Below are 23,381 nucleotides of genomic sequence, written 5' to 3'. Positions count from 1 at the left end.
TTGTTAGTCTACAACTGAACATCGTGCAGAGAGTTATTAGTCAAATAGTCGAATAAACTTTGTCTTATCCAAAACATTTTTTGTTCACTTTATGCACCTTATAATCTTCATAGGTAGACATTGACAGAAACTGACATTAATTGATGCTGCACCTTATAATCCGGTGCCTCTTATACTCCGGAAACGCGATAGGCCTACATGAGCAGGTGCATACATTATGTATGCACTCTCTGTATTATACTTATTGAAAAAGGACCACAAACTTACCATTAAAATATATTACATTATTTAATTTCACCTTAAACAGAAGTTGATTTTACAAATTAGGATTCCTGGCATACTGAAGTATAATGTTCGGAAAAACTTTGAAGTTCTTGAAGTTCGAATTTGAGATAAAAAGGAAGCATTATACTTGGGTTAGTACAGTATTTCTTGTGGTACAAATTTAAACTATAACACCAGTTCGTATATCAAGGATTGTTTGCCATCTGAGTTGTTGATCGATAGGCATAGAATTGTGGGACAAAGGTTTATTCACAGCATGAGGTCTGAGAAGAAAGGATTCTAGAGAAAAACCTGATATCAACTACAAAATATTTTAAACATTTTTCACATGGGTTAGTCTTCTTATGCTGATTGAAACTTGTGGCTTTGACTGTTTCACAAAGTCTGCTCAAAATTGAGTTACAAATTCTCACTGAGCCAATAGTACACTTCTAACAGCAGACATGTCTAATAGCTGACATTCTAAAAATAGATCTATTACTTGTCCATACGCCCTATCTCATTGTTTATACCGATAACTGAATGTCACGATCTCTATGCTTTTTTTCGGTTAGCTGATCTTTTGATCATGGTTATGAATGAAAATGGCAGCGGCTGTCTGCAAAATTCCCTTATATACAAAGAGCAATAGCATGCGCCACGGTTTTTCTCACGTCGTGTGACCTACTGGCGATGACAGTTCACTCCATGGGTTTTTAGGTCACCTCTGTCACTCAATTCTGTTTCAAGCTTTATTAAAAATCTCGGCATTTTGTGCCAAGTTTGGCAGTAAAAATTATTGTTAATTATTAATTAATTAAAATTAATTATTAAATATGTTAAAAATTTAAAAAAATTGATTATGGTTGAAGATGACCTTACTCAAAGTTTTAGTAGATCTTATCAAAAACTATCGATATTTTTCAATCATTTTCGATTGTTGCCAACAAAACTTGATTGCGGTTAAAACACTCAGAAGAAAAATACGTGCGAAATGACATCACTAGTTGCTATTGTTGCAATAGTTGATATCAGCTATTGTGTTCATGTTGCATAGTTATGTCTCTATTCTGTCGGTCTCTGCAACTATAGAAGTCATAATTGCACCTTCGCTTGAATATGAGCGTTTTAACCACGATCAAGTTTTGTCGATTTTAATCTTGAAACACTCTAGCAGTCGGATCACCTTAACAAAAAACAATCGCAAATGATGGAGAAATACTGATACCTTATGATAAAATCTACTAAAATTTTGTTCATCTTTAAGCATGCTAGAGAGATTGATCGGTACGTGAATAGGCTTTCGGCGAGTTTTCGTTTCATCACAACTTTATGTTAATAAAAAGCATTGAAATCTCAGCACATGCTAGAGGCGAGTTTTAGAAAAGTTAGATGGATGTCAATGTCGATAACATGTAGCCTCAGTAGCCTTACATCAGTAATACTCAAATTGCCTGCCCTGGATGTGATTGGAAATAGCATGATTCAGACGGCTGGTGCCATACTGTTGTTGACCCTGTAAACTCTTGCTATAGCATAAATTTTCTATAATTTCCTAGTTTTCTGGAAACTGATTGGGTATTTCAAAGACCGCCCTTGATAATGAAGGTTTTTTTGAAGCATTGCATCACTATAAACCTGGCTATGAATTTAAGTGACATCATGACATCGTGAATGTTAATGACATCATGAATGTGTTGCCGGGTTGTGTGGCCTGTTCTTTGTGGCTAATAGACAACTTGTGTATCACATTATAAATTATGCTTTGTGGTTAAAAAGGTGATGAATCTTTATAAAATGAGGCTGTAAATAAGGATTCAACTCATGGTTGTTATGTAAGATCAAAGTTAATAATAGTTAACAAGTTATTAATATATTTTCAATTCATTTAATTGGAAAGTGCCATTTTTCCAGAATATTCTGGAATAATTATATGAAATCTGAATTGATTTTTACTTTCCAGGAAAAATAACAACGCTCAAAATTTAGTGTTTTTATTCGTTACGATAAATATCACTCTCAATCTATCAATATCGTCTCAATCACATATTTGCAACTTTGTGGCTAGTAAACAAACAGAAAGCAAATATTTATAGAGTAAGCCCTATTCAGATTTTACAGTTGTAAAAGTTCGCTTCATTTCTTTCCAAATATATTACTTGGTAAATTTAAAAGTAGTTGGTGGCAGTACAGCACAACAAAGGCAGCAGGCATGTTATGAATGAAAGTGCCGTTGTAAGCTTGTTTAGTTGTAATATATAGGCTACCACATTTTCACTGATATTTGACAGTGGTAATTCTATGAATGAGATAACTTGAACATTTATGTGAAGAAGCAGCATTATTATGAGCGCTTGTTAAGGCTTCATACTGCGATGTGTACATTGCATGTATAATAATGGAATTTTCATATTCAAATTCTGTTCAGCTTGGCAGCATCATATTGATAAATGTTGCTCACGTATAAGTCGATTCCAAAAGTTTTACCTTAAGATCATCTCCCAGAAACTCGACCTATGTGTACATGAGTAGCTATAATAATACATTTCACACGTTACTTTATAAGGCCTCCATTCCTGTTTGACAAGCTTACCTTGACCAGTCATCTACTTAAGGTTGGTTCGTACTATATCACCATTTGTCGATGTTTTCCTTTCGGCGTTCATCATCGACTATGTAAACCGTAAACATCGACGAAGCAACGCAGATATCTCGGGAAAGTTTGCAGCTTTCGTATTGTCTCGATATTTCACCAAACATCGACAACCGTCTGTACAATGTGAACCATTTCGGCGATAGTGATTCGTGGTCGCGGATAAAGTGATTTATTTATTTCCGTTTATGAAAGTTGCTGCGGGACTAGTATTTGATTCAAGCGCGTGAAAACAAAGTGGTTTCTTCTCGCAAAAAATAAAAGAAGAATGAGAACACTATGTCATGGAGTGTGATGCAAACGCTGATAGGTTTGTGATAATGTGAACATTGTGGCATCAACACCGATATACAGCGTTATAGTGTGAACATTGTGGCATCAACACCGATATACAGTGTTATAGTGTGAACATTCACTATGTTTTCATGATGCGCAGTGCTTCGGAGTTGCGCTATCTCCGAATCATGGAAACGGCGTCTTCGCACTGAAATCACTGCGCACTGATCAGTGCGAAGCCAGTGCAAATTCCTAGCTCTCATTAGCTCTCATCAATTAGCTCTCATGCCGTGGAGACGGATTCTTCGAGGGCCATAAACTAGTACAAAGGTTGTCCTGCTAATCTTGTTTTTTTTCTATTCTTCCGATCTTCTTTCACCTAAATTTAATTATGGTCTGCATTCACGAGGATGATGAGGTGATTATTTTCCTGGACTTTGTTATCGATGCCAACACTTTTCGAAAAATAGGTGGCAAGTCCTGAATTAACGTTTAAATAATGTATTACTTAAAAATACTTATTAAAAATATATTACTTTGTAAAAAGTGTGTTAAGGTTTGTAAAACCTTGTGAATGTGTATTGTAAATAAAAGTATAATGACGACAGAATCATAAAAAGACCGTTTATGACGTTCGGTATCCGTGATCGATTCTATTTCTCCATCAGGCGATTCGATTTATACAATTTCTCTTTTCTGGCTAATTTGCTGAAAACCACTGCGCAGCATGGAATCGTACAATCCCCTTGACTTCAGAGGGGGCTGCTTTGCAGTACTGCGCACCATGGAAACATAGTGATTGTGGCATCAACACCGATATACAGTGATATAGTGTGAACCAGGCCTGAGAGCACAAATTACGACCTATCTGTTGACCTATAAGAGAATCACCCCAACTTTGGGAGTCTTGCATGTGATTAGCTTATGTGACACTGATAGGATAAGAGGTAGGTAATCTGTATGCCTCGATGTAGTTCATTTCGTCAGTGATGTCACGGCTTAGCTTTCATCAATTGCTTCACCGCACACGCGGTTATTACATTCATCACTGACCTTGTCATTGAGCAATGTCACTTGCCCCATCATAAGTATGCATAACAATCAGATCCTGTTGATGTTTTTGAATATGCAGATCTCCGCAGAAATGTATGCTTGATAGAAAACTAAATTAGATTTGACTTGTCAAATTCGAGTACTGTTAGTGTCAATTGTTAATATGAAGTTTTTCACACAAATGCGTTTGCTGAAGAGGGGATTTGCATTTGCTGAGAAAGGATGATCTGCATTTGCTGATATGGGGTGATGTGCATGACATTTCAATGTAAGGTTGGCCACTAGACGAAAAATACACAACTATGTGCTAGAATTCCTTGTATCATAACCACAAGACGGATTTTGTGTCATATATATTTATGTAATCATCGGGTTTACCAATATGTGACTGCAGAAAAGTCTGTGACTTTTCCACAAATGTTTTTGAGACAGTCAAGTTAAACATAATCTAGGAAAATTTTCTATAAGAATAGTTTGGACCCTCGAGACAAGTTTCTATATGAGTGCTGCTAGGGGTCAATGACAAACACAAGTAATTGCTGCCATCGCAATATAGTCAAATGTTAAACTACCAGATGCAAAACTCGTGGCATTGGCAACATTTTATTATAATACCAATCTATATCCGTAACTTTTTACAACTTTATATAGAACTAGTGAAATTGTTAGCTAATGTAATCTCCTTTCATCAGATCTGTCAAAACTAGCTGTACTAAGCATATCTATTTAGCCATTTAATTAAATTTCATGTCTGCCTTCCAAGTCATTGTATACTGATGCTGGAGTTGTATTCAACTATAATCTTAAGACTACGTTCAAAGATCAACAACTACTAGAACACCGATCAGGCTCCAAATATAAGCAAAATATATACAGTAATTCCTTACTTATCACTGTTAATTGAAACCAGCATCTGTGCCATAAGTGAAAACCCGCGAAATAGAAACTAGTTTTTCAATGACGCTCTTACAACGTAAACAATTCGCTCCAAAAACGTTTATGTTATGTGTTTTGTTATATACGAACATTAAAATATATGTACATTGTCGAATCCGTTGCAAGATCTTCCCAATCTTACCTCTATGAACCTTCAACAAGAAAAAAGACAAGGCTTACCTTTTTAATTTTATGGCTGTATCAACAACTTTTTTCTCTTTTTCTATCACTTTCACTCGGTTCATGGTCGATGATTAGGGTAATTTAACATCGAGTTAAGGAGACTGCACGCCTTCAATGTCAATTTACCTCGATGTTATTTTTTATTTTAAGCACATTTCTATTTTTAAAATAGTAAAAATGTTTTGTATGTCTAAAATGAAGTAAAACAAGAATATAAATTTACTATACATTCGGTGTCTGTCTGCCCATCCGCCTATCTATTGAAAAGTTCAAGGTTATGATGAAAGATTTTCGACGATACTCCAACCCGTGACATTCAGATGGTAGAGCGTCATTAACACCTACACCGGATAATTGTGCAGCTGCTTGTTACTTATTATCTGTGCTTTGTTGATACATCTGGCAGCTGATCTTGATTGTATCTACATCTTTCTCACAGCGAAATAGACTGCCAGGCTACTAGTATGTCTAATAGAGATAACAGAGGTTTTTTCAGACAAATACTAAGAAATGGTTGGTATACTTAGAAAACAATACGACTGCCGCATTCAATGCCAATATACCAGTTCTAGCAATGACCTTAGTATATTTTGATTTCCAAGAAAGATCATTTCTGATAAATGCAGGAAGCTCGTTTCTCTGTTTATATTTGTACGCAGTCGTGAACAAAAGCGCCATAAATTGACTTTGGTCTCATTACAACGTATATTTTCGGCTTACAGACCGCGCGTATTAAACTTAAATGCAGGAAGTTCGTTTCTCTGTTCATGTTTGTACGCAGTCGTGAACAAAAGCGCCATAAATTGACTTTGGTCTCATTACAACGTATATTTTCGGCTTACAGACCGCGCGTATTAAACTTGTTCAAATAAGCCCGCTTATTTTAGGGAGCAGTATGATGGAAAATGATAAGGAATGTACAGCGATGAAGAAAAGGTTTTTGTAGGACAAAAATACACGTACCTTATAAAGTACACGTACCTTATAAAATACACGTACCTTATAAAATACATGTACCTTATAAAATACCTGTACCGTATAAAATCAATAAAGTAATAAGCAAAAATAAACAATTCATTTTTCGTGATGCCAATTTGCAATTTTCTAATCCTTAATTTTTGCAGTTTTTTATTTATTTTTGCATTTTGTACTTCTCAGACACTCTTCTAGAATTATAGGACAAAGCAACGAGCGAAAAACATTTTTCTTTATCGCTTCGTGAGGCAGACATGTCGAACGACTACGAGGAGATACTTTAATTAACTTTACTGATGACTTGACTGTAAATGTGTTTAAATGAGTATTGTTGCCATGCAAAGATCACTTGTTTCATGCAAAATGCCAACAAAAACTCGCAGATGTGTTCATGCCTTCTCTATTGAGTTTTTAAATGGCGGAGCAAATTAAATGACATAAAATGTATTTTAGGGCAATGTCAATTCTAACTTACACAGGGTATGATATACGAAGCAAATCTTGAGACGAAATAACATTGTACATGTATGTAGAGGTAGCGCGTACAGATTTACTTCTCAAACACGACCAAATTTCTAAGCTGTTTCTCTTCTGTAGCTATTTCCCTGGTCAACTGCATGGATAGGTTATAGAATGAATTGGCAAACAGCGATTCACTTACACCTGCGGCGATTTACTTATACCTGCGGCAATTCATTTATACCTGCGGCACATGCTACGAATTTTAATATTAAATCTACATTTATTCATTTTTATTGTTTATGTCATATGATGCTTTAATCGTTGGTAGATAATCGAATCTGTTGCTGCTAACTGGCTTGTACTAGTATGAGTTGAATAATCATCAAGAAATGTGTGAGCGCAACTGTAGGGCTTGTCAAGCAAAACATGAATGTGTTGTTAAATAGTAATAACAACAAGCTGTAAGTTCACGGATGTCCGGCATTTGTTTCACTAATAATTGTCCGCAGGTTGGTGTTTAAGAGGCTGGTTTTCAGGAATCACACCGAGTTTTGAAGCAAAATATTTTTATTGGCTTCGCGGAAGGCATGAAGTGTAGGCGTGTAGAGTTTGGACTAAATTGGCAAAAAAATGTTTAAATGCAGAGCCTTTACTCAGACTAACAGACACAGGCAGACTTACGATGACAAAATGGGATTCATTACTAGAAGTTACAAATGTTAACATTATATGCTGAATAATGCTTGGTTTGAGAAGAGTTTAATTTTAAAGGTAGTCTCCAGTTGTGTAACCTGAATGGTGTTTTTGGGTTTTCTTTGTGTAGCCTTCTTGTTTACGTGTAGAAGTGCCATTTGTTGACTGCATTGCGAGGCTCAATTGCTAATGCTTGTGTACACATAAATTTAGAGTTGTCCCACATACTCTTTTTTTAAAAATTAGTGAATGCTTCGTGGATGTCATTTAGTCCATTAAAGATGACCTTGCACAAAATTTCAATTGATCTTATCAGAATGTATCAGTATTTTCCTATCATTTGAGATCGTTTTTGATGCTTTGAAGCGATCTGACTATCAGGATGTTTCAAGATTAAAATCGGCGAAACCTCATTGTGATTAAAACCCTGAGAACAAAAAGTCGTGCCAAATGATGTCATTAGTTGTTATTGTTGCAATAGTTGATATAAGGCTATTGCTTTCAAGTTGCAATATTACGTGTCTTTATTCTGTCGGTTTATTCGCAACTATAGACGTCATAATCGCACTTTCGCTTCATCTGAGCGTTTTAATCGCGATCATGTTTCATCGATTTTAATTTTGAAACATCCTGACAATCGGACAACCTCAAGCATCAAAAACAATCCCAAATGATAAAAAATATTGATACTCTGATAAAATCAACTAAATTTTTTAGTAGACTTCTTTAATATCATAGGAGCATTTACCAGAAATATGCATATATTTAAAGCTGGGCGGTATGTTGGTATTACTGTTTTTTGCGGTACTTGCTTTTAAAACCGAGCGGTAAAACGTCACAATGGAACCGTGCGGTTCGGTCGTTCACGCACCGAGAATACCGAACAATTATGTGAACATTCATGCGGTATCGGTACGCACTCAGGTAGACCGAGCAACCGTTGTCACATGGTAAAAGTGGCGCCAAAATAGAGCAGATTGATTGGTTGATGGAGATGATATTTCGTCGCAGGGGGCCATCCTTTGCAGGAAGAAGAGTCGTCATGCTAGAATGTACGGCGAGAGTATCGCAGAAGGTAAATGCTTTCATTGTTTCTTATTATACTCGATGTTAGGCCATGTGTGGTCACACTTAAGGTTTGTGTTGGTACTTGGTGCATTAGTTGGTATGGCTGGGAGGCATTTGATTTTTTATTCTAATCTCTAAGTCTAAATCTATCGTATGCATGGGTGCGGATCATCATTTTTTTTATTTTTGATTCAATAAAGATTGATGCTAATCAGATGGACAGCCGTGAACATTGACTTGCCAGTTATTGCAGTTTTAGTGTCCGTATTATTTTTTTATAAATCTAAATGGAGAGGAAATACTAGCTAGGCAGCAGAATTAATGAGAATGTTATTTATTCAAGACTCGAACTCAAAATTTTCGGGTTTGTTATGACCGTCAATGATAATTTCCAAACCATACACTTTGTCAGTTGCATTATCTTTTTAATTGTAATAATTAATTCCTTATCATTAGGGGTTTTGTTTCCAGTCTGCACTTAACTAACCGCCTGAACTTGAATAAAATCTATCATTTTAATAATGTGCGTTATTTCTTTGAAGCTCTCAAGAACAAACTTTTATGATATAGACATTGTTCAAAGCTTTTAGAATGACAATTACTGATATAGACATTGTTGCTTGCACAATTTTACTCTTCGCTGTTCACTCTCCTCACGTTCGTGGACTGCTCCATATTTTATGTTTCTGTTTACTTTGTAGTTCGTACTCTAATTGATTTTTGTCATCATTGGTAGGTGAAGACACCGAGGATGCTGATTTGGGGTTTTTATCACCGACATCATTATCATTGAAATCTACCGAAGATGCAGATTTGGAAGTTTTAACACCGACATCATCGAAATCCGATGTTTGGCAATGCTTTGATACACTACATTAGATGTAGAAACCACGCTGCTTACTTCTTCCATGTTAGTTATTAATAAGCACGCAATTTATTTGTAGATATATGTAGGATTGCAGTTAACGCTGTCAAGTTGAATGTTGTTTTATATACGGTATTTGTAATTACATATATAAATAAAATAAATTGTCGTTCATTGCTGATGAGCTGGGTTTATTCTCAACAAACATGGTACATGATTTTATGTGTGTCTGTGATTTTGTATTCTATGCTCGCTTTCTACACGCTCGCCTAAAATAAAGAATACACAATATCCAACCTTAAAGTTAAGAGTGGTGGAATGAACCAACAGGTGGATTGTGCAACCTAAATGCCATCCCTTGTACAAAGGGACCCTGTACTCAAGTAGAGCTGGCTAGTGCTGCGTAGCAATGGTAGGTAGAACACAACTCCCAAAATTCATGCGGTTTTGTCTCATTTTGCAGTATTTGTTGGTGTGTAAACCGAACCGTATGTTTTTGGGAGTTGTTCTCTCTGTGTCGGTATGCGGTACGGTATCGGTTTAAACAGGTGCGATCTCGGTATACAGTTGGTGCCCAAAACCGCCCAGCCTTACATATATTCTATGGCAAGTTCTCATTTATTGTAGCCTGCAAACATTAAATATGAATTAATATTTCATATGATGATTTTTAGGATGCGTGGTAGAGGCAGATGCATAGCCACTGGCAATGGAATTTTTCTGAGCTGGCTCTCGTGTACCCTCATGCCACCTGATCGTGGCAAAAATCTATAATTCATCAATAATTGGGGGAGCTGGTTACCGAAACTTAAAAACGATGCGCATAGATTATTCATACACCTTATACGTGTAGAGAATCTGAACACTGACATACAATGTAGTGGAGGTTGAAAGCCAAAATAAGAGTTGATCTTATTTTGGCGGAGTTGTTGATCCCACGAATGTTTGACTATTGCTGTTGCTCTCTTGGCAAACATTCTTATGGTTTTAAGAAGTTGCTCAAAAATGTATTCAAGGTCTTCTGCTATGACCATATTGCAGAGTTTAAATTTATGTAACCTAATTGGGCTTATATAAGCAACATAAATGATTTATTGTCTAGGTTGTCGAGGCTAGTCTTATAAATAGGTCACAGATAATGTAGTTGTTATAACGTATGATATAGCACCTGCAGTCTGGATCAGGGGACCTTAAATAGTACAGAGGGGTGCGAAATAAAGCGCACCCGCTTGTTGGAAAACTAAAATTCTCATTTACAACATTGTTACTCATTGTGAATTTAGTCAAAAGCCACAAATTATATATTAAAGTAATAACCTAAAATATAAAACTATATATTAATCCTCATTTGGTCCAAATTTGAAATATATAAAACAAAACAGATGTCAAATTATGTTTTTGAATGATTGTTGGCTAAATTCTGAATATTTGATTTTTAACAGTTAAAGATGACAGTCTGTACAGTTATGATCACATCAAATACATTTTATTCATTTGTTTCAATTCATATATACATATGTAGGACTATATGACTACAATAAATAGATCAATCAATAAATATATTGATAAAAGCTTATCTTTCTGAATATTTTGAAAGTTGGTATAGTAAAAGCTTTCCTCCTTTGAAAGCAAATGTGCTATTCCAGCAAAAAAGCTTCAGTGTTCTAAATCCCAGATACCTTTAGCGAAACATTTAAACTTCTCTACAAAACAAACACATGAAACATCCATCTCCCGAACCAATCATGCATTATCACTGCGGTGCGCCCCGGGTTATGGCGTCCCTGTTTTACTGTTGTTTCGCCTTACGATGTGGGGTACGATGATTTTTCCTCCCCTTCATTACAGTTTCTTTTACCATACGACATCAACAAAATGTCTCTCGAAGTTCAAATTTGGCAGCTGGTGTGCTAAATACACCGGAATCACAAAGATTACAATACATTATTTGCGGATATTCCTCTCACAACGCGCAGATACCATGCTTGCTCTCTCTCAGTTCAGCATTCTTCGTGTTTCGTAATGCTTGATGTTGCTTGAGTGAAACTAAAATTAGTGAAAAGTAAGTGAAAGGTTATTGTGTATTTTATCATTTAATATAACATTTACTATAATCTTTAATTTATTACTACATATATAACTCTATTTTATTAGCCACGGGTTCTAAGATTGATAACGACTTAAATGTGAGAAGTAAGAAAATGATTACCGAGTTACCAGGTTAACTATAAATTAACTATAGTTATAAGGTTAATATACTATTTTGTTACAAATGTTTAATATTCGTGGTATGTATATAAATTTTCGATGTTTTTCATCAAGGAGTCGGTTTCGTTAGATGATTATTATAGGTTTCTATACCTATCTATACAAAATGTATGCCTTATGATGCCAACACCGGAATGAATTAATGTCTTTTTGCACAGGTCCACTATATTTTGCTAACTACTAAGGCTAGAAAACTGTCTAGTTTTTGACCCGACCATCGATCATTAAGTTGAAGCATGTTGGTACAACAACCATGCAAAAATGATCAATTATATGAGCTGCGATATAGGGTACTATATATTGAATACAATGCATTCCCCGTGTTTTAAAAAGTCTGTTTGTCAGTTTGCTTAGCTCTAAAGATTGTAAAGAGCGATCTAGTGAATAAAAAAGTTGACAATTAAAAGAAAGGGCGATTTGCATGGATTAAGGATGCCGATAATGATGATGGTGAATTCAACATATAAAATAATGGAAATCCATTATTTGTTAATTCTGTGGGATTATACTAACAGTATTATTTACAATTTCATGAGCAAACTGAGCATCTAGCATACTACCTTCTAAAAAAATTGTCTTTATCCCTAAAGCGTTGTTAACGAGTTATTATATTTGTGCTCATAAACAAACTGTCGACCTGTAGACAATCATATTCTGAGTCCGGGAGCCAGTGCCTCTAGCTGTTGCAACTGATTTATTTGATTTGAGAGCTGGTTTTGTCTGGTAATGTCTATGTATTTGTGTATGTGTATTTATTTGTAATATGTATTCATTGTTTCACAAGTGTGACGAACAGATCGCTTATGTATGATTTAGACATCAGAAAGGTACTTTCAAAATAAATAATCCAGGGTAACCGCATCATTAGTCGGAGTGTTTTATTGCAGTTACCTTTGCTAATAGCTAGCTGCAAATCTATATATATATATATTTCTCAAAGTACGTCTTGTCATTCTGGCTATAGCGCGCGCTGATTATTTTATCGATGCGTCTACGCGTTACGATGCCCCTTCAAGAAATAATTTTCATAAGGTTTAGTTGCTATATTTAGGGTCAAGACCAATCTTCTCACACGGACAATTGTATGGGCTCCATCTAAGAGCCTCTACATTCTCTTTCCGTTCGATCAGACACAAACAGTACAATATCTCATTTTTACAGATATGTCGTCGTATTCAAAGTTTTGATAGATAGTTTCTGCTGGAACAGTAACCTTTTTTATACACACGCACTTCTATGCAAGAGTTGTTATTATTAATTCTACATATTCAGGAGTTTTATTTTGTTTTCTCACTTTGTATTATTTGTATTATTACCGAATCATATTTTATTTTAATCGTAGCAAAACCGACTTAAATTAGCTATTACTTGCTAATTATTTCACATTTACATCTAAACCTTTTTATAGTCGTTTTATTGTTATAATTTATTTTACCCGCACGAAACATTTCTCTCATGATATAAAGTTTGAAAGTTACAGTTGTTTGAAAAGGTTTAAAAACCTTTACAGTTGTTTTTATTTTCTCTCTTAATTTATTTCAATTACACAAAACACTTCTCTCATGATATGTAGTTTGAAAGCTAGAATGGCAAATGTTGTTATATGTTAGATACAAATCGATTTTCTGTCCAAAGACTTTTTTATTACCCAGGCAAGCCGGGTAGCACAGCTAGTTAGATATATGTAAGAGTCATGGAGATGACTGTCTTCAGATTAGAGCCGTTTAAAATGTGGCTTCAAGGTGGCAAGACTTTGAAGGTGCCTTTTCGATAAGCATTGCATGCTTAGCAAAATTTGTGTTGTGATTAGGTTTTTTGTTGCACGGATCTACAGCTCGGATTACTTTGATTTCCTACAGCTCGGAGGTTGGCATAGCCAACATTTATAAGGCAACAGATTGTCTGGTGGAGACAGAGCCAAAGCCTGTAAAAGTTGTCAACAACCTACTCACACGATGCACGAGCTCCCGTTTCAACTCTTCTGGTCAGATTCTAGCACTCGCTTCACTCAACACAGAGAAGTCTGTCAAGTTGGTATGTTGCCGATTTCAAAGTCAATGTTTCACTGACTGCATTGATTTTGATTTGGTTCAGGTCTGGTTTATTTTTCAAGTCGTCGAAAGATGTCACTTGCATTTTTTCTGCATAGTGACAAAGTATTCTTGTCTCATAGGATTCTTTTAGTTTCGGAGGATAAATATACTCGTTGTTTGTGACATTATCAAACTTGACCGATTTTAAATGACCAAATTATTTGAAAACAATGATATGCGATAGTATAAAGCCTACAAGCTAAGATATAGCCAAAAACTGAAGCCTTCTCTAAATTTAGAATTTTTAAACTAGATGAAATCACAGGCAGCAGACACTCCGTTCGCCTACAGCGCATAGTCTGGCCAGCAGTGCGATTCCACACAGCTTAGAATATAATTTTACGTAATAATTCCCCATAAGACAATGTCTCTGCTGCCTTGCCACGCCCTTTCCTTGTCAATCAAGTCAATCAAAGCCTGGCTACACACCACACACATGCACACCAAGGAAATGCGCAATTTGCATATCCACCATAGCATAGATGTGTCAGCAATACGTTACGTTGTTGATGCATCTTTGATTATTCACATTAGTGAATTCTTATCAATATTATAATCTCAATTCCATTTTATTCGTTTTCATGGCAAATCTGTTTCATATAACAACCACTTTCACATCACGATGACAGCAGGTATTCGCCAAAACCACTATTTATAGATGGGCAATACGTTCTTTTTTGTATTTAAATTTGTTGAAACTCTGTTGTTTCCATGATCAGTTCATGCCAAAGTATTTTGTGATGTCCATCATTCGATTGTTAATATGTAGTGCCATTTTCATTGATCTAAAATAGCAATTCATACACTCGCATAAATATTATAAATGTAGCACAAAATATTGTTTATTGATATTAAATAATGAATTGCAGTAATGTAAAATTCATCAAAGATGCTGGCGTATTTGCAAGCTTGTTCGTTTGTCGCCGCAGCAAATATCTACTTAGTACGAATATCTACCTTAGTATTCACGATGCTGAAGAAAAAAATTGGTTGTAAAAACAGAGTTCTTTTCTAACATAATAATAAGTATAATTATGTTCACTGACATTCTCTGTAAGTCTGTATTTTGATTTAAAGAGCTAATGGTTTAAACTGAAACAATGTGATGCGACAAAGTATATGTATATGGACAACCCTCAAAGGCCTTCTATAATCGACATTCCAACAAAGGAATTTCGATAGTATTTCGGCGGTTAGTTTGATAAAGATATAATATATTATTGGCATATTTTACGCAGAGTATTATATTGAATACAAGTTGTTTTAGTTTAAGTCGTTGAAAGAATAATATTCAAGTATGTTTTCGTTTATATTTATGTTACAAAAGCATCTAATTTAAGCATGGTTAATAAATTTTTCTCACTGTTTAGCCAGTGACCTTGAGTATGCTCCAAATTTTGGCCACTTGTCCAATTGAGTTTGATGTCTGTCTTAGAAGACGATGTACAATAATTGGTAAATTAGTTTATGGTTCGGAGATGAAGATTAATGTATGTTTCTGACTGTTGATCACAAATGGAAAGGCAATGATTGATTAGTAAAAAAAACTAATTTTGTGATAGCAATTAGAATTTGGTAAGTTGTTAGGATGGTATCATCCGTGTACTTGTAGAACAGTCTGTTACGTGTCATTGAGACACAGAAACTGTGAGATAGAATTATAGTATAGGTGAATCATTTTTATGATTCAGTGTTCTTGGTTGCTGTAAGAGTCTGTTGGAAGTTGAGATCCAAGGCTTTTCAATAAGGTTTGAATTTTGCAGAAGCTCAAAGGCTAAGAACTATATTATGTATTTAAAGCTAGATATAGAGGGATAACTAATTAGCTATCAAACTGTAGATCGGTTAGATTCTCGGGCTATTTGAAAAAGATGAGGAGTTAAGTTTAATAATAAAAACTCGTCAAAAAAAGGTTGTTTTTATTTGCCCAAATTCTGTTAAAATTGTGTTACAACTGGTTATATTGCTATAAAATGACATTAGAGGAGCCGACGAATGTTTACCCTGTCAGTCTAATATGTCGTGAGAGATCGTCATGTGTTACGACTATATGCACAATTATTCCGAAATCATTTTGGCTGGTTGACTGGCATAGTTGCTATAGGGCTAGTGTACCGAACTGAATGCCGAGAGTTCTAATCTCAGATGGTGCAATTTTTTCTTGACTTGTAGTCACTTCAACAGAAGAATGAATTAAACTAAATGTAATAATTCCTTCGCTATTAGAGTGAGACTATAAGACTACCTACAGAGTAAATATCAGAATAGATTAATTTAGGAAAGGTGTGACCAGATTAAATATATCCATACCAATCGCTTTAGTCTTAAAAATCTGCTTAAATTGAAAGGAAATTATGATCAGTGTGCTACTACACGTGGAGTCTGGCTATCATATCATTGGCTTTGTGTCTATGGTAGAGATCTCAAAAACCAGCAAATAAGTTATGGTATGTTTGTTCCGTAATAAAGCAGTATATGATTTAATGATTAGGTTTGCTTCCTGGCTGAGATATACAGTCAAAGTGTCAACTAAAAGTTTATCTCCCGTCAGAGAGCAGTTCCTGGAAAAGTTCATTTTTTGTCTCAAGTACGACACGAGGACCAATAGAATTGCACTGAGAGAGCATACCTGTCGTTGCATGTAGCAGTTTATCTTGCAGAATGATATAAAGCTACATTAGAATTTTTCGACTTGCTACCTATAAATATATCAAGCGATTCCCTCGCTGTCGCAACAGATTTAGATTTCTATAGACATTTCTATAGACGCCGTAGAGGAAAGTCATTGGCCCATCTTTAAAATTTCCGTCACATTGCTTCGTTGTTTTTAGAGAAAAAGATTTATGTGCTGTTTAATGTCTTTTCTGTTACATCTGATGGTTTGGAGAGATGAATGATGAGGTGTTCTGGTCTAATTTCATGTGTTTTCAGGCCTCAATTGCGCTATCTTTCAGCTGCTACATATGACTAAAATTTGTTTGGTTGCAATTTATATTATGCTGTGTACGTTTTGGGCTTTGCAAGGTTACCTGGATTTTATAGTTAAAAAAGTCAGCTTGCATTAAGCTGTTTTATTTTTGCTTGCAGCATTATATCCTCAAAAGTATCAAGTCTTCATTTATACCAAGTTTTTAATCCTTTCAGCCCAAAACCCAAAATATATCGAAAGGAGTTGTTATCCCCTGGGCTGAATCCCGAATTGATCGTAGTCGACTTTTTAGTGATTTGTACAAAGGTCATTTGCTATATCGTAGTTCTGTTGCTATATTCTGAAAGTTAACATTCTAAGCCTAAAAATGAGTATCAGTCTGCTAGAGATTGAAGCTCAAAAACAGGCCAAAAAGACTTTTTCTCGCAAGTTGTAAGAAAAACCAACCATATCAGCAAAATTTGAAGATCGTTTTTTTTTTCAGCGGTATCATTATAATTTCATTGTATTCCAACTCTACAACTTTATTGTTTCACTACTAGCTCTAGATAAGTTTCAAGAGTATATGTGATTATAAGTTACTTACACACATACTTACATGTAAGTTACACGCTTTGAAGAGTAAGCAAGACATCAAATAATAACTATAGTTTTTTCTGGCTGCTGTGATGGCAGTTTTGTTTTTGAGTTGAGTAAACTTTGAAGCAGTACAGTTTCATTTCAAGCAGTTTTACTACTTGCTGCTAAAATTGGGCATATTGACAATAATTATTACTCAACAGCAACTGAATACAATTAGAAGTTGACCAATCATGCTTTACATAATCACAATTATCACAAATCGTAGTGCATGGATCTTCATAATTTTGTTTGGCGCTCATGCTAACAGATGTGCCTACAACCTAACCTTATAGCTTGCCAAGTTGGGTTGGTTTTGCATGGGTTTCAGCAGCTAGCACCTTTTTTGTTCTGCTCATAAAGTTTCTTCTTTGCTTGTACATAGCTACATTACTTTAATATAAATATGTAGCATGAAATGTTTTCTTCTGGAATAAAAGCAGAATTAAGATAACGTTACTATACTAGGAGATAAGGGCAATTCAGTAACATTGATTATATCACTTTTGAGCAGCCAATTACTTAATTGGACCTGGACGCGTGCAATAGAGTTATTTAATTGGGCCTGGACACATGCAATAGAGTTATTTAATTGGACCTGGATGCATGCAAAGAGTTATTTAATTGGACCTGAAAGGGTTAAGGATTTCAGGTGTGGGAGATTATGAATGCCTCATCGAAAAGAAGAGATTTTCAGCTGTTGGCTAGTTGTTGGTGCCTTGCAATAAGTTACCTCCGCTATACTAGATGAACACCATTAATATTTTGTATTAAAAATTATTATGATTAATAGAGTATTAATTGTCTAATAGAGCAGCCATGTTTTATTGCTCCAGTGAAAGCAAATTTACATTTTGCTTCACGAGCTGAGTGGTCTGGAATGTAGCCTAAAAAAACTTTCACATCCTTCATGTAGAGCTGCGTGCAAAAACACGTGTATTGAGCCATTATTACGCAACACATGGACACCTGCACACACCTGCAAATATCCCTGACCCAAGTTTAATCGATATTCTAATTCCTTGACCTTACTAAAATGTAAAGTTTGAATATTAATCAGTACAGTCGCCCATAACACTGGACAAAATGCTCATTTTTCCTCTAAAATTGTGACATCTCATCCAAGCATTTTAGAATTTCCAAGTTATAACTGTAGCGACAATGCCAGTATTGAATCTTTCAGAAATTGCTTTGTTTCGTTTCGCTCTTTCGTTTGGTTTATTTCTAGAAATGTGTTTTTGTGTTCGCAAAAGCCTTTTACCACGTTTGCTGCAGAAAGTAGCCGAGGCATTGCAAATAATCGGCAAGTCCTTGCTTACTTTCCGGTACAGTCGATCGAGTAAATCATTTGCGGCCAACTCGTTCATCAGCAATGTTTTTTGGAAATGATCAATGTTTCAATTTCTATCACAAGAGCAATATCAAGGCTGCTATCGATTTCACCTGATGCAATGCGAGGCTTGTAGCTATATTTTTACAAATGTTTTAATCTATTGGTTTTCTGTTGAAAAAATTTATGTCATAGGCAATATATCAGTTTTTATTTTTATTAGACAAAATTGCTTGAATTTTGAAAGTTAATTTAAAAATTTTTCTAATTACTTTCTTTTCAATTCATGGCCCTTTTCCAAAATAATTGGCATTATACATATATTTGCTATAGCAAGGCTGTCCCCCATGCAATAGCAAGGAAATCTGCCATGCTATAGCAAGGCTATCTGCCATGTTGTATCAAGGTTATTCGCCATGCAATAGCTTTGCTATCCACCATGCTATAGCAGGGCTTCCCACCATGCTATAACAGGGCTATCCACTACGCTATAGCAAGGCTATCCACCATGCAATAGATAGGCTGTTCGCCATGCTATAGCAAGGATATCCGCCATGCTATAGCAAGGGTATTTGCTATGCAATAGCAAGGCTATCCGTCATGCTATGACATTTGACAACCTAAACTAGTTTAAACAGGGAGAACTGTTTACACTGGGTTCACCAAATTTCAATTCATTACGTTTGAAAGACTCATAAAAGGAATATTTCTCTACCCAAATCATATGAAATGTTCAGTGGACTGCAACAATTAACTGTTGGTGTTATATAGAGTGGTCAGGAGTTGAGGCATGTAGTAGGAAAAGAGAAAGTTTATGGAATGCTCTTAGTATGCCATTGTTCTGTGGGGTGTGATAATCTGTACCCAGTCTTGATTCCAGATAACCTAGAAATAGTAAAAATAATGATACTCTGTGTTTGCTCAGGTTACTCTGAATTCTTTATCAGGTGCATATGAGCTCAGGCAGTGTTTATCAGAATTTTCCCTCTACTGCTGAGAAGATGACCTATCCTTCCGACCTTGACTTTTCACCCAATAGCGGCTACCTGGCCACTGGCACAAGCAAAGGCCTTGTGCATATGTACAGGTAATTTATCGCATAATGCGACTGTAAATAAACTTTTACTGTCATTTATAGAGTATATTAATCCATAAAAGTATTGAAGGTTGTGTAGGATCCTGTTTGTTTCCGATGAGTGAACATGGAGGCGTGTTTAGACCTGTATGTGTATGCCGTTTTGACTATTTTGGATGTTCAAAGGCTGTAGTATTTCAATTTTCGACTATGACTGCATAGGCAATGAATGACATCAGATATGAGTTTTTTATTTTATGAGTGACAGCATAGACAATGAATGACATCAGAGACAATGAGACAATGAATGACACCAGATATGAGCACTAAAGGCTGGTTCACACTATATCACTGATGTCTGTTGTCTTCTCGTCAATTATTAGTCAATCGTGTGCACCATAATCCGGAGGTATCGCCGAGACAATGCCACCCACCGTTGGCATGCATAGATCTCAACATTTTTAAGGCATTAAAAAATCAGGCTTCTCTCCAAAGTTTGTTCAGATGTCATTGGTCGATCACTGATTCAAGCAGAACTTGTCTGTCTCAAGTTTTCTGCTCTCTTTTTCAGGTGGAAAAATTGTCAGCCTTTGTAAAGTAGCCATTCTCCAATCTATTTTTAATAACATTAGCTAGCGCTGTCAACTTTCCTCGCTAGCGTCCATATTGTTGAATAGCGGGGTACGTTCATACCGATGGTAGGGTTCTGGGTATTAAGTATTTATTTCTTGATGAGCATGCATTGCAGTAGCAAACATTTTATTCTTGTGCTATTATTAGCGAATCAATAAATCCGATCATATTACTAGCAGCTATGGTTCAGTCACTGTAGTCACCAGTAATTAACAAGTGAAAACAAATAGACTCGTTACTATATTGTGTAGGTCTTACCTTGATGGGCTGTTAGCCATGACAGCACTATATTTTTGATGCTATTTGGCGACAATGTAGTTTATTTGCGTTTTTTGTTGAGTCAAACTTTTTCCAAAAATAACCCCAAAGAATGCTGTTGCCTAAATGTCATGATGTGTGGGTATGCAATACTACTTGCCTTTATAATTCTGATAGTTATTTTTCATAGCTGTAGAATTGCTAGATCTGTAGAATCTGCCAGACCAGCTTCTAGTTCTTCCCATTACGTTGCAGTCAATAGAATAGCGATTACGTTTTAAAACCGCAATTACTCAAAATCATTGATTCAGAGAGAGAGCTGAGAGGAGTGACCCGATGATGCATACTTTCATGAATAATTATTTTGCACATTTCATGGTAGGAAATATTTAAATTTGAGTGCCACAATCTTGTACTCACCCTAAGCATAAGGTTATGATCCCGGATATAGATTTGAATTTGTTTTTGAAAGCTTATTGTGATTACTTGCATTACTTAGGTTCCTCTAGGTGAATCAGGGGAATCGTCAACCGTAGCTTCCTTCTCTTGCTTATGTCAGAGCTAAATTGTATTTGGCTTCCTTTATTTGCATGTTGATTGATTGCCTTCGAATGCTGTCGACTTACTCTGCAGCTGTCTAGCAGCAACTCGTGTCATATTTATGTCTTGTCAGGGTTTCTTCTCTGGAAAATAACTGAAAATCAGATGAAACCTTTCTGATTAGGTGTATTGGATTGGCGAGGTAGCACCTTTTGCACAGGTTGTTTCTTAAACATTTGAGCTACCATAAAACCTCTAATTGAACGCCACCTCATTCGAATGCCACTTCTATATGCCTGCCATTATAACATTCTTTGATCTTTACAAACCCATACGAGAAAGTAATCGGTAGAAAAGTCTCCACGAAATACTACTAGTAATGACTAGTACTACTAGTAATGACCCGGTTACACCAATAACAATTAATTCTTTCATAGTTTTTGTTCGCATTGAAGTCCGCTTTCCAACGTCAAAGCTTTTTGGTTTTTTCATTAAAACTATAGTTAATGACTGTAGACCAGGCTAATAACAGTTTCTTGTTTAACCGCGGTCTTGCTCACTGACGTACAGTAGACGCTCCTATAACGTAAATTCCAGATAAAAAAATTATGCAAAGTTTTTGCTTTGTACTATGTAAAAAATTCCATCTAACGTAAACTGTCAAACAGAGACAACTTCTCAAATTCAATTTGAATGGTAACATATCTTGGAGCATTTGTTAAAAAACGACGTACATATTGCGCTATTTGTATTATATATACAGTACAACTTCCATGACATTTTATTTCTTCGCGATAGATCACCAGGTGTGTCAACAAAACAGAGAATAGGTGGCCCCACAGTTATTAATAAATACAGAAAGGCAATCGATTGGTGCAAATTGGGTTGTTATATTTTAAGTTATTAATTTTTACATTGTATTTTTATAATAAATCATACAGATGAGATGCCAAACAATGTAGCAGTATTGTTAGTGTGCAATATTTTACAATTAATTGTAAATTTTTTCGTGTTTTTCGAAAAAGTTTCTTTGTTGTTTTTTGTAAATCAATAGCATTTCATCTGTTTTAAATTCTTCCATGCTATCTTTGTAGACTCCAACACTTTAGCAATTACTGAGGTGAGAGAGATGATGAAGGTCAGAGAGTAGCTGCCAAGACTGTAAAGTTCAACATGTACAACTATTTGCTGCCATACTCTTGCTGTCAAATTGTTTGTGGGAAATGTTAGATGTCTCTCAGATTATAGTTGTTGGATTAAATATAGCTAAATTGTAATCAGCTAACATATCAATAACTGATAGGTCACCTCTGATTACTCGTAGCAGTGTAAGTTCTTAATTAAGTACATTTCTTGTAGCAAACCTTTGGGCTTTAGAAAATCTTTAAAACTTTAGACTGTTTGAAAACTGTATGCAAGATCATATTTCCTTCTATCGTATATAAAATATATATACTCTGAGGACCTGACCTCTGACACTCATATTATTCAGTGAGTCAAAATTTAATAATTTTATGTGTATAAATCTTATTTTTTGCTAGTACCCCTCCTCCCTTGCAGTCTCCCATTGTACCCCTCCTCCCTTGCAGTCTCCCCTTGTACCCCCTCCTTTGCAGTCTCCCCTTGTACCCCCCTCCCTTGCAGTCTCCCCTTGTACCCCCTCCCTTGCAGTCTCCCCTTGTACCCCCTCCCTTGCAGTCTCCCCTTGTACCCCCTCCCTTGCAGTCTCTCCTTGTACCCCCTCCCTTGCAGTCTCCCCATGTACCCCCCTCCCTTGCAGTCTCCCCTTGTACCCCCTCCCTTGCAGTTTCCCCTTGTATCCCCCTCCCTTGCAGTCTCCCCTTGTACCCCCCCCCCTCCCTTGCAGTCTCCCCTTGTACCCCCTCCCTTGCAGTCTCCCCTTGTACCCCCTCCCTTGCAGTCTCATGAGCCACAAGAGATCATCAGATGTGCTGATAAAGCACTGAGAAAAACTATGTGCACAATTATTCAAAATTAGCTGAAGGTGGTTGATTGGCGCAGGCAGTAGTGTGTCAGTGAGTAAACCACATCTCGTGAGTTCAAATCCCATACAAAGCAATCTTGTCTTTGACCTCTAACCGTGGATTCGGATAGATAGACATTATAGTAAAGATTTTGATTATGTCTAACATCAGGTTATTGTCAGTTTTTCTATAAAGACTAACAAACTATGCATCGTTCACACAAA

General features: G+C 35.9%; 1 protein-coding gene across 2 annotated transcripts in view; it reads left to right on the top strand.

The window, feature by feature from the left end:
- The window catches only part of LOC137405900 (U3 small nucleolar RNA-associated protein 18 homolog), a 67,637-nt gene extending 45,038 nt beyond the window's left edge, over nt 1–22,599 (top strand). For both annotated transcript variants that reach the window (XM_068092350.1, XM_068092351.1), the window contains exons 13-15: nt 13,556–13,730; nt 19,614–19,753; nt 22,267–22,599. In XM_068092350.1, the coding sequence (XP_067948451.1) occupies nt 13,556–13,730; nt 19,614–19,753; nt 22,267–22,291 (340 nt within the window). In that variant the 3' untranslated portion in view covers nt 22,292–22,599. The remainder of the gene's footprint in view (nt 1–13,555; nt 13,731–19,613; nt 19,754–22,266) is intronic.
- Nucleotides 22,600–23,381: the final 782 nt, after the last annotated feature.

Source organism: Watersipora subatra, chromosome 10 (assembly GCF_963576615.1).
Source record: "Watersipora subatra chromosome 10, tzWatSuba1.1, whole genome shotgun sequence".
In the NCBI taxonomy this organism is placed as follows: domain Eukaryota; kingdom Metazoa; phylum Bryozoa; class Gymnolaemata; order Cheilostomatida; family Watersiporidae; genus Watersipora; species Watersipora subatra.
The sequence above is the reverse complement of the archived record's forward strand: the minus strand, read 5'-3'. Positions and strand labels throughout refer to the sequence as shown.